General features: G+C 43.9%; 1 protein-coding gene across 1 annotated transcript in view; it reads right to left on the reverse strand.

Moving 5' to 3' along the window:
* The window catches only part of Hmgcs2 (3-hydroxy-3-methylglutaryl-CoA synthase 2), a 47,904-nt gene that overhangs the window by 2,221 nt on the left and 33,485 nt on the right, over positions 1 to 12,198 (reverse strand). The window contains exons 3-9 of the mRNA XM_004646179.2: positions 11,682 to 11,807; positions 10,796 to 10,960; positions 9,648 to 9,813; positions 6,557 to 6,727; positions 4,436 to 4,542; positions 3,755 to 3,880; positions 2,247 to 2,358 (exon numbers count right to left, since the gene is read on the reverse strand). Coding sequence (XP_004646236.1) covers positions 2,252 to 2,358; positions 3,755 to 3,880; positions 4,436 to 4,542; positions 6,557 to 6,727; positions 9,648 to 9,813; positions 10,796 to 10,960; positions 11,682 to 11,807 — 968 coding nt within the window. The 3' untranslated portion in view covers positions 2,247 to 2,251. The remainder of the gene's footprint in view (positions 1 to 2,246; positions 2,359 to 3,754; positions 3,881 to 4,435; positions 4,543 to 6,556; positions 6,728 to 9,647; positions 9,814 to 10,795; positions 10,961 to 11,681; positions 11,808 to 12,198) is intronic.

Below are 12,198 nucleotides of genomic sequence, written 5' to 3' on the forward strand. Positions count from 1 at the left end.
CTGTCTCTCTCTGTCTCTCTCTGTCTCTCTCTGTCTCTCTCTGTCTCTCTCTCTCTCTCTCTCTCTCTCTCTCTCTCTCTCTCTCTCTAACTGGTCTTAGCTGGATACATTTAGCCCTCTGTTTGCCCTTAACCTCGCCCTGAGGATCACATTTCCAACAACCTCCCTGGTAGTTCCATAGTCTTATAAGCCTGTTATAGACCTTGTCGCTAACCTCATCCTATAGTCCTGGCCTAGTAGCTCCATGTCCACCTTTCATTTCCCCTAACAGCTCAGCAGTAGCACATCAGGATCCCATCAGAGGATGCTGAGCAATTGAGAACGTCCCACTAGCTACAGGGAAAGGATGGGCACCTGTTTAGCTTTAACTGCCTCCTCCTGTGAGGCTTGACTATTTCCTTATTCATGGATGTCACAGCTTGTGTTTAGATGTTTCCCAAAACCTCATGCAGTCATAGGTAGGGCTTTTTCAGAGGTGGCTGGGTGTTAAGGTGTGTGTGATGCTGGAATTGATTTATGGTGCAATGCTAGGCTCAAGGGCACTAGAACCAAGTGTGAGTGTTACCTGGCCTAAGTAGCCTGGATAAGATATGAAGAATAGAAGGCTGGGGAGGTAGCTCAGTGGCATAAGCACCTGCCTGACAAGTACAAGGTCCCAAGTATCTCCCCACAAAAAAGGATAGAAAGAGTTATGGTCATCCCTTCCTGTTTTTCCGCTTTCTGCCTGCCGTACACAGTTTTTCCTCTGCAATGCGTGTCTGCCACACTACCCAGCCTTGGAGCCAGCTGATTGTGGACCAAGGCCTCTACAGCGAGCAAAATAGACCTCTCCTCATCTAACTTTGGGTGTGTCAGGTACGGTGGACCCTCAAGTTATGACCAGCCTGACATACAGATGACTTGGATTATGACTGGAATTTTAGTTTTAACTTACAAATTCTTGATGGCCTGACTGCCAGCACTTGTGTTTCCGGATGGTCACTGTACAGATTTAACCCTTAAAGAGTTCTGAAAGGAACATTCCAATGTCTTTTCCTGTGAGGAGTTAACTGAGGACTCCTGGGCCAATATCCTTCTAAGGACACTGAGGTCTGCCTGTGTACAGTAGACTGAAGACCGTGTGGAGGAGCCTGAGCCTTCCACCAACAACTTGAGTTTCAACCAGACCTCGGGAAGGCAGTTCGTAAGTCAAGGGCCCACTGTTTTTTCTCAGCAATGAGAAAAGGACATAAGACTTCTTCCTCTTTGCCCCTGTTCTGCGCCTTGCCCTTGGCTGACCTTTATAGTCATTTCCCTTCACTTTCCATAGGAGCCAAAAAGTTGAAACTTGGGATTACACAGACAGTTTTATGCCATAGAAGAAACTGCTTCTCACTCTTCAGTTTATTCATTTGGTGGATACACTAAAGTAGATACTTGGGTTCAGGAGCTACAAGGCCACCATTCTTTTTTTTTTTTTTTTTTTTTTTGGCAGGCTCAGCCCACCCTGAAGGTAGGGCTGATGTGGCATGTGGTGCCAGGGATCAAACTGCTCTCTGTTGTCCCCTGCACCTTCCTAAGCTTGTCTAAGCAGGTACTTTAGACTGCTGAGCTATCTCACTGGCCCAAGGCCACTATTCTTAATGCTTGATTTTCCTTAAAGAAATACCTTAAAGGATGCTTCTCTTTACCCTCTCTCCAATACTCTTCCATTAAACTCTCTTCTTTCTTACACTCATCCTCACCCTACTCTCAAGCCTGTTTATCCTCAGACGGAATCTTGTGATGTCACAATTGTTGCATAGCCCCTCACCAAAGGTCCCTCTGGTTGAGGCTTCTGGGTCTAACAGAGCCCATGACCACCTGTTTCCTCTTGACCCTGTTCCTCATCCTCTGGTAGGAACCTTTGGGGAAGCTACTCATCTTTGTCACTGTCCCTTGGAGCAACAACTTATGCAGGTTCAGTGTCACTGCCTGCTTCCTCCTCTCTCAACCCTCCAGGGGAGCTTCCTATCTTAAGCAGATCAGATAAACAAGTCTGACTCTACTCCGCATTGAAAATTTCAGGATATGATCATCTCCCAGCTTTGCCTTTCCAAATAAGCAAAGAGATCCCCAGGCCTTTGCTCTGTCCTCTCATATAAATACCCTCTTACAATCACTTTGGAAGCTGTGGACTCTCTCTGGCCTGCTTATAGTCTCAGAACTGAGGGAGACCTCAGAGATTTAAGCCATGCAGGAGCTGGATCCTAGAAGCTCTCACTCACCACGTTTAGATGGGACGCCGGGCATACTTTCGGCGATGCATTTCATCTACTCGCTCCAGGTACCAAGTACCCGGGAAGAGGTTGTTTGTGTCACCAGGTGGTGAGAAGTTTGCTGTGCAATGAGGAAAAAACATAACAGTCACAAAAAGTTACCTGGGTTTGGGGAAGAGAAGATAGCAATAGAAATTCCTACAGATTCATGGTGAAGCTCCTGCGGCGGGGCTGCCAGAGCCTGCTAGACCTCCTTCAGTGACCTAGACAAAACACTGAACCTGCAGAAGAAGCAGAGGAGCAGCCAGCTTGGATCTGACACTAACGCTTAACTTATTAAAAATTGTGTCATAGAAGTATCATTTTCCTATAGTTGACATTCGCTTCATCCATGAACTCTTCACACGTGCTTTGGCCCATGTGCATGGGGTGAGGTATGCCCCAGGACTTCCTTTTCACTGTTACACTTCCTTCTTAGTCTTACCATCTTTGGTTCTGAATTATTGCCTCACCATCATGCTTTGAACATTAATGTTCATCCCAGAGGACCTATTTTTTTTATTTTTAAAGAATACAAAATAGAGATATAAAGAAAGAAACAGTGTTAGAAACAATACAAGATTTCACTAAATAAAGTAATAGGAATTCAGCAATGATATTACATGATGCTATCTTCAACTTAGTTGTACATTCACATTACCAGATGTAAATGTGTAAGATTCATTTAAAAAAAATACCCATGAAACAACAACAAAGAAGTTATAAGAAAGAGGAAAAAAAATCAGAGTTAAAAAAAAATTAAGCATTAACTGCTTCTTTCAAAAGACCAGCAGAGGTGCTATTTTTTATTCTTGCTGTTGTCGTTTGCTCTAACATCTGGTCCTGATGCAATCAATGACCTGAGTCATCTGGAATATTCCTAACTCCATTATTCTTTCTCCCCTTCAAGCCACTCGGCAAACCACAGAGTCACCATGGCTTGAAACCCATCTGGTCCCTCCAGGCCTCCCTTTGGTTTTTGTTTCATTTGTTAATTTTTGAGCACTGTTTTGTTTTTTATGTTTGACAGAGAAAGGGATCCATTGGGAGGAGACATCAATCTTCATTGACAACTTCTTTAAGTACATTCATTCACTTAATCTCTTTGGAAATCCTGTCATTGGTATTTTACAAATGAGATAATGATGAAAAATTTAATATTTTTGCTAAGCGACACCACTCATTCAGATTTAGATTTTAAGCTTCAAGTTTGGGTTCTCGCGACATTTATACAGAGTTTTCAAATATTGTACTTCCAACTTCCACAGGATGACATTGTCCCCTGGGAAGCTCCATGCTACCTCTTTCCAACACTGCCTTCTGCTCCGTCTCACAAGAGATTTTCTCGCATCAATTTGTTCTAAATGTTTCAATGTACCGCGTGCTAGATTCCTGATGAACCCCTGGTTCCTAGCTACTGCCATGAAATCTGAAAGGAATTACTTTTCTTTCTCTTCTCTTCCTGCCTGTTTCCTTACCCTTGTGGTAGAATTGCTCTCTTTGGTTCATTACTTCTGTGAATTCTTCAGGAGACATACGCTTCCGGGAGGCCAGACGCTTTGGCAGGTCTGATACGCTAGATACCAGCTTCTCCAGTGGGGACCCTGGGAAGCCAAAGCAAGCGAGTCAGAGCTGCCTCACTGCATTATCCCTGGTGCCACCAGGGCCAGCTTCTGTGGCAGATGGCACTCTGGGGAAAAGTGTTCAGCATGTGGTTCCAAACACCAAGTAATGATAGGCAAACATCAATGTTAGTAAACAAAGAGACAGACACTTAGTTGCTAAGATGTAACTCATACACACTTAGAAATGTGTCTCCACTCACGACAATCATAAAAACAAAACCACTTATTGGCTATCTCAACTCCATCAACTTCTCTTTAAACAAGTAATAAATAAGCCACTTATCTCTTGCCTAGACTGTGGTTGTATCTAAGCATTTTCCCCATATCTACCTTTGATCCTCTTTATGCTAGGCTTTAAGCAGTGGCTAAGGGTGGGCTTTAAGGGCTCATGTTACACAAATCACTATTTTAATCCTGGAAGTGATTTTCCTCACTCTCCCTTAGAGCCTGGCAGCCTCAGCAGTGGTAAGGCAGAACATGGTCCTTGCATTGGTGACTCTTGTCAGATGGGTCTGACAGAAAGATGAGACTCACCAGGCGAAGCATCCTTGGACACTCGGAATGAAAACAAACTTGCTGCTAAGCCAGAGCCATAGGAGAAGGCACCGATCCTGGAGCCAGCCAAGTCTTGAGCAGAGTGACTGTAAGGAAAGAAATGAAAACCAAAAACACACGTGCATTACATTCTGCACCAGAACTAAAGCACACACAGTCAGCCCACGCTTGTCCCTGTCCGCCTCCTGCAACTTGCAATGTGCCCCAACTGCTCTGCACCAAGGGGAGCATTGGGTGGACACTGGGGGCAAGCCTAGGAATGGCAGACCTTGCCCAAAGAAGGTAGCCTAAGCTCAGAACATACAAGGCATAAAGAGCGCAACAGGATTTGGGGTATTAATGAAGCTCCACTTTAGAGAGCAGGAAGGATTCAGGGACTTGTGGCCACGTGGAGGTGCACCCCAGGCTCCCCAGCGGCTGTGTGATCATTTAGCATTTTGATCACCACCCAACATTCATAATAATTTGATCAAATTCACTCATGAGGATTCCTTCCTAAGTTATATGCACTATTCCTTTATAAACCCCACAAAACAGAAAGTGAATAAGAGCTACCCTGCTGAGCACTGTGGTTTTTATATTTTTAGACATTCAATGCTCACCAATATGTGGAAAGCAGGGACTGTTATGGTACACATTTTACAGATGGAGGAAGTGAGGCACAAGCATGCCATTTGTTTTGACTTATTCATTTGTTTTTGTTGTTTGAAACAGCATCTTGATGTTGCCCAAGCATCTCCTGGGCTTAAGATACCTTTCTGTCACAGATGCTCAAGTAGCTGGGTAGTAAGGACATTTCACTGCACCCAGCCCAGGTTGAGATTTTCCAAGATCAAAGCTAATGGTAAACAGACTTCAACCTAGGATGTGGACTCTAAGACTAGACTTTTTCCTTCCTTCCTCCCTCCCTTCCTCCCTTCCTTCTTTCCCTTCTTTCCTTCTTTCTTCCTTCTTCCCTCCCTCCCTTCCTTCCTCCCTCCCTTCCTTCTTCCTTCTTCCCTTCTTTTCTTCCTCCCTCCTTCCTTCCTTCCTCCCTCCTTCCTCCCTCTCTTCCTCCCTTCCTTCTTTTTTCCCTTCTTTCCTTCCTTCTTCCTTCTTCCTCCCTCCCTTCCTCCCTCCCTCTCTTCCTTCTTCCCTTCTTTTCTTCCTCCCTCCTTCCTTCCTTCCTCCCTCCTTCCTCCCTCCCTCCTTCTCTCTCTTCCTTCCTTCCTTTCTGGTAGCACTGGATTGCACCCAGGGCTCCCCCACTAACTATGCCTTCAGTCCATTTTTATTTTTTACTTCAAAACAGGGTCTCACTAAGTTGCCCAGGCTGGTCTTGAATTTGCAATTTTGTTGCCTCAGCTTCCCAAAGTCCTGGAATTACAGGTGTGATCCGACACCCCTGACTAAGCTAGATGTTCTTAGCCAGCATGTTCTATTAAGTATAGGAATTTTCAGTAGATGAGACAAAAATGTGCACCAAGTTCTCCTTTTGTGCTGCACCCAGGTGCGTGTACATCCCAGCTATACTGCACTGGGCTTTCAAGGCCCCTGTTTGGCACAGATGGTAAACTGCCCCTGTATACACTTTAAGACAAACTCCTTTCATCTTATTCCTTTATTCCTTCCCTTCATCCCTCTTCTTCTGTTTCTCTCATTGTTTTAGAGGTGTGCCTCGCCAGACCCGAGATACAGCTCAGTGGCATCAGTGCCTGGTGCCAGACCAAAAAAAAAAAAAAGGAGGAGGAGGAGGGGAGGGAGATAAGGAGAAGGAGAAGAAGGAGGAGGAGGAAGAGGAGGAGGAGGAGGAGGAGAACAACAACAACAACAAGAAAGGAGGAGAAGGAGAAGGCGAAGAAGAAGAAGAAGAAGAAGAAGAAGAAGAAGAAGAAGAAGAAGAAGAAGAACAACAACAACAACAACAACAACAACAACAACAACAACAACAACAACGAGAACAAGAACAAGAACAAGAACAAGAAGAACAACAAGAACAACAAGAACAAGAAGAAGAACAAGAACAAGAAGAAGAGCAAGACGAAGGACAAGAAGTGCTCCTCGCCAGAGCAAGTACTAATGGGATGGGGGACAAGGAACGGGGGGAGGGGCAGGACTCACTGTGCCAGCAACGAGGCCAGACAGCCGTACAGGGACGAGGTGTACATGTTCCCGTTGTGCGTGGAGAGGTAGAGGGAGGCCCTGGTCTTCTTGTTGAACATGTCCAGGGAGGCTTTCAGAAGGGCTTTGTCCACGTCCTTGTTGGTGTAGGTTTCTTCCAGCTTTAGGTTCCTGGGAGGCAGCAAGAGGTGACCAGGTGGGGAGGAGGGAGCAAGTGGGAAAGAGCCGCTTCTGAACTCGAAGCTTTGGGACACGCATTTTCAGCATTTGTGTAAGCTTTTGGATTTGTGAGACAAGCTCTCTCTATGTAGTGCTGGTCAGCCTTGAACTCACTAAGCAGCTCAGAATAACCATGACCTAAGCAATCCTCCCACCTTGGCCTCCCAAGAGCTGGGATTACAGGCATGCACCACAATGCCTGGCCTACAGTATTTTTGGTTTTGGTAAAATTTTTATTTTATAAAAAAGTTTCATAATCAGATAATAAAAGAATAGCACTACTTATTACACTGATTTTTTTTTTTCAAACCAGGAATAGAACTCAGGACCTTGAGCTTGCCAGGCAAAGCACTTATGCCACTGAGCCATACCCCAGCCTTACACTGTATCTTTATCTTCAAAGTACTTACTTAGAGTAAAAAACATAAACCAAAACAAAAAGAAATAAACACAAATCTTTCCTTTCAGTGAACTAACATAAACTAGTAACATAAATAAAACCAGTTAACATATACATTGAAATATTTTTAAATGAATGGAATTTTCAGTTTGGGGATGTATTTGGATTTCTCCCATTTTCCTATGTATCCTCTCTTTTGTTTTATTCTTTGTGTTTTTCATATAAAAGAAATCATGCAATATTTGAGCTTCGGTGTCTGATTCATTATGCTCTCAAGTGATATTCATTTACCTATAAATCTTCAAGTTTATTTTTTATGACAGTGTAGTATTCCATCATGTATAAATAACACATTTTCCTTACCTGTTCATCTGTTGATGGACATATACTCTGTTTCCAAGATCTAGATATTATACATTGTGCTGCTATAATCATGGGTATGTGTGCATCCCTGAAACATGCTGAGTTTAGCTCTTAGGGGAACATGCCTAGAAAGTGGATAGCCGGGTCAAATGGAATTCTCATTTTTAGTTTTTTATGAATCCACACGCTGATTTCCATAATGGTTTACTGGTTTACATTCTTATCAACAATATAGAAGGACTCCTTCCCCCACATCCTTGCCAATGTTTGTTGTTATTAGTTTTTCTAATGATAACAATTCTTTCTGGGGTAAGATGGTATTTAGATATAGTTTTAACTTGCATTTCTCTGATGTCCAGTTGATGTTGAGAATTTTTTCATGCACTTATTTGGCCCATAATATTTAAAAATCCAGAAATACACAGAGGAAGCATGCTGTCAGTAGTCCTGCCATGCAGAGACCGCAGTTGGGCTCTACGTTCCTCGTGGAACCCATCTCTGCTTTCACACAGTTCACTAGAAAATCAGAACTGAAGTCACACTAGGCATTCTGTTCCGTGTGTCTTCCCAGCCTTGAGTCTGAACCCAGATCTCATCATGTAGCCCTGACTGGCCTCAAACTCACTGTCCTACCCCAGCCTTGCAAAGGCTGGGATTACAGACAAAGAAAAATCTCTAGAACAGCCTTGCGCCTTATGTTGTATCATTTTTCTCAATTTTACAAAGAAGGAAACAGAGTCATAAATAATATACATAATGCATATTATATATTAAATACATCACATTATTATATTATTATTATTATTATTATTATTATTATTATTATTTTGGAGCTGAGGATTGGACCCAGGGCATTGTTCATGTTAAGCACACTAAACTACACCTCCAAGCCATACAACATTTTTTTTTCTTTTGTCCAGCATGTGGTGCTGGGGCTTGAACCACAGTCCCCTGTGCCTGCCTAAGCTTGCCTGAGCAGGTGCTTTAGACCACTGAGCTATATCACTGGCCCCCATATAACATTATTTTTAAAGGCTGAAAAATGGCTCATAACAAGACGTATCATACCTGAACCAATCCTTCTGCTTCTGTTCATCACTTGTTAAAATATTACAGGGAGGAGCTAAGTGTTCTGTCAAGCGTGTAGAATTAGTAAGCTGAAAGACATGTCTATCTTAAAGCTTGGTGCTTCATGTTCCCATACTCCTCAAAACATTTGCTCAATTTGCACATTTGCTATTGCCCGTTTGCCCACAGCTTTGTCAGTTCTAGGCATTCAAAACTTTAAAAAATAAGTAAAGACAATGGTGACTTGCTTAGTTTTTTAAGCTAATGAGTATATACATTTTTATATGAGATTATATGCATTTCTTCTTTCAGGACTTTCTGATCAGTATCCCTTGTTTATTTTTCCTTTAAAGTATTTAGTTAGTACTGATAAACTCTTGTTTATTAAAGATATTGGCCACTTTCTGTTGTATTTTTTGTCTTGATGGAGGGCCTAACTTTCATGTCTAATGTCAGGATTAGTAGTGGTAGAGGAAGTTGTTCTCCAAATTTTGAAATAAATAGCTACCAAGAAGAATGGGAAGGGTTTCCTGCTCAGTGAGAGTTCCAGATTCTTCTTTCCTAATTGCCTTCTTGCCAACAGACAGCCTTCTTACTGTTTGACAACTTGGGAGGTGAGCAGCATTATGTTCATTTTATAGATGGGAAAAATTGAGGCCCCCAAACAAAAGTGGGTGAAAATGCTCAGCGATGCTCACACATAGTCACCCTGCACTGCCTCGCTTCTACGTGCCTGTGTAGACTGTGACATCTTCTAGGCCAGGGGGCACAGGGTACACTTATTTCAGTACACCATGAGTTTGTAGTATGACTGCTGGTTTTCATGGTCGCTTGATCCAGAGGTGCTGGCAAACTCCCTCCCAAGCTCCCCTTGGAGGACGCATGGAAAGCCCCGTACAGACTAGTCCCACCTCCAGATGGACTGGAGGGTTATTTGCTCTGCTCAGGGATGCTGGTGATCCAGGGGTGCTGGTGACTCAGGCTTACAGCTTCATTATTTACCCCTCATGAGCCTCAAGGCTCCCCATAAGGAGGACTTACCTGAAGGCCTCCAGGTCCTTATACGAGTTGTTCTGTGTGTCACTGCTGGATGACAGGAAGTCACTGAGCACCAGGCGTGCCAGAGATTTCTGAACCATCTTGCAAAAGGGTGTGTGAAAGATCATATACTGTATATCATCAAGGGTGAAAGGCCGGTCGATGCCATCTGGAAAGGGAAGCGTGAAAGCAAGGAGGTGAATGATGGTAAACCACACTGACCTCCCGTCTGAGGACTAAGTGTGCTGAGGGTCCCTAGGTCTGATGCTCCAGCACGTGTCCTTTCTTACAATCAAAGCTGCCTTTTGCTGATGCCCATCTAGGCCAAGATGACTAAGCCAGTAGGGTTATCCTTAAAAGGCCTTTCTCTGTATTTTAAAATAATATTTATTTTCTTCTTCTTGATTATAAAAGTGGCATCTATTTTGTAGCAGGGAAATTCAAAAAGTAAATGTGAAAATAAAATCAACCTCTAACATCACCAGCCAGAGAAAATCACATACTTCACTATTCAGAAAACATTCATAAGACTTTCCATATCAGGCAGACAAACCAAGAATCCAACTGTGCCTCACTTCAACAGAAGCAAATCCAAGCCTCAGCAGGATATGGTCACTCTGCCTCAAAACAGTGTCACCCCAGGTAGGGACATCTTCAGGTTTCACACCTGTGGCTTTTTCCCTGAATTGTTGATTTATTAAATTTAGCTCACATTATAGGCAATTTTATATTTGAATTATTATTTTTTAAATTTTATGTATTTGGTACAGGGTCTTTCTATGCAGCTTAGACTCATAGTGATCCTCCTGTCTCAACCTTCCCGCACTGGGGTTATAGGCATGTGCCCCCACACCCAGCTTCAGCAGCCAGCACACTGCACCCAGGGTTCCGGGGCTGCCACAGCAGGTGGTACAGGGGATCAAACCCGGGTCCTTGCACTTGCTAGTCAGGCACTTAGGCCACTGAGCTATCTCCCCAGCCCACAATTTTATATTTGAATTTAAATGAAATTGAACTGCATTTTAGTATCAACCCAAGGAAGAGCATGAGAAAAGATATGAAGCAATTTTCTTGACATTGTTTTCAGGGAAGGAGAAAGAGATCATGTCCACGTAAATAGAGCCCCACCGTTTGCCCTCCAAATCCTATACCTTGCTTCCACTGATTCTGGATTTTTCGGCGGTATGATGCGTAGCATCTATCCAAGGCCCGCAGGTAACACTGAATGGAGAGCTTGCCATCCACCAACGGGTACTCGGAGGCCAAATTCGGTTTGTAGAAGTCATAGGCATTCTCCATGTGGGTTCCTCTAAGTCCTGAGAGAAAAGCACAGAGAGGGTTCCAGGGACCCCAGAAGGCAGCCCTGCTCCAGCAGAAGGGCTGGGCGAGCCAGGGAAGGAGCTTCTGAATTCTGCCTGTCTCCTATGCCCAAACTGGAGCCTAGTCCTCGCCTCTCATCTATTTGAAAGGAGAGGAGTAGTTGGTAGCATTGCACAGTGGAGGCTTGTATTACACTTTCTGCACTCATGCAGACTTAGAAAAATCTGAAACAGATCCCAAATCCTCAAGAGAAAGACTCACTCTACACTAGGTTTATTTCTGCATCAAATGCCCTTTTAATTCCCTTAGTTTCTTATTTGTGTCTCTACTACTCACTGTATGCACCATTATTCCAATAAGGAGCCCTTGCTCACTCCCTTTCCTCTGGACTTGCCCTCCGCTCAAGAGAATACCTTTTAGGAGGCCAGTGACAGCATCCTCAAGCCCACCCTGACTGCACTGTGCTGTTTGGTTTGGTTTAGTTTGGTTTTGAGACAAGGTCTTGGTATGTATTCCAGGCTCAGAACTCACTGCATAGCCCAGGCTGGCCTGGCCACATGGCCATCTTCCTGCCTCAGCCTCCCAAGTGCTGGGACAAGAGGAGTATACCACCAAGCCTGGCTTGGTTTGTATGTTGGTTTAGTATGCAACTGGGGATTCACATCTATGTTTGGTTATACTGTGCATGCAGCCTCTTGGTCTTAGTTTACTACAAACCTTGCTCCAGAGCTAGTGGGGCATTTGGCCCAATCAGCATGGCCACAGCTCCAGCGCCCCCTGTGGGGCGCGCGTTACCATTGGGGTACACTGCAATGTCTCCACAGACCACCAGTGCATAGCGACCTGCAAAGACAGAAAGGAAACCATTGTCCTCGTTGCCAGATCAGCCATCACTCACTGCCTGATGGGCCAGGCACAGTTTTAGGTACTAGAAGTACAGCGGTGACTGAAACAAATAATCCTAGTCCTGTGGAGCTTACACCCAAGTGACACTCACACGCATTTGAAATGGGAAGTGGCATCCGCACATTCTAATCTTTTGTTTTGTTTTGTTTTTTGTTTTTATGTATCTAGTGCAGGGTCTACAGGGTCTTGCTGCACAGATTGTCCTCATACTGGTCCTCCTGTTTTCTGCCTCCCACGTGCTGGGATTACAGGCGCACACTACCATTCCCAGTCTTTTTTTTTTTTTTTTTTTTTAATGCTCACATTCTAGTTGCAAAATATTCATTTA

The sequence above is a fragment of the Octodon degus genome, unplaced genomic scaffold (assembly GCF_000260255.1).
Source record: "Octodon degus isolate 3935 unplaced genomic scaffold, OctDeg1.0 scaffold00257, whole genome shotgun sequence".
Classification (NCBI taxonomy): domain Eukaryota; kingdom Metazoa; phylum Chordata; class Mammalia; order Rodentia; family Octodontidae; genus Octodon; species Octodon degus.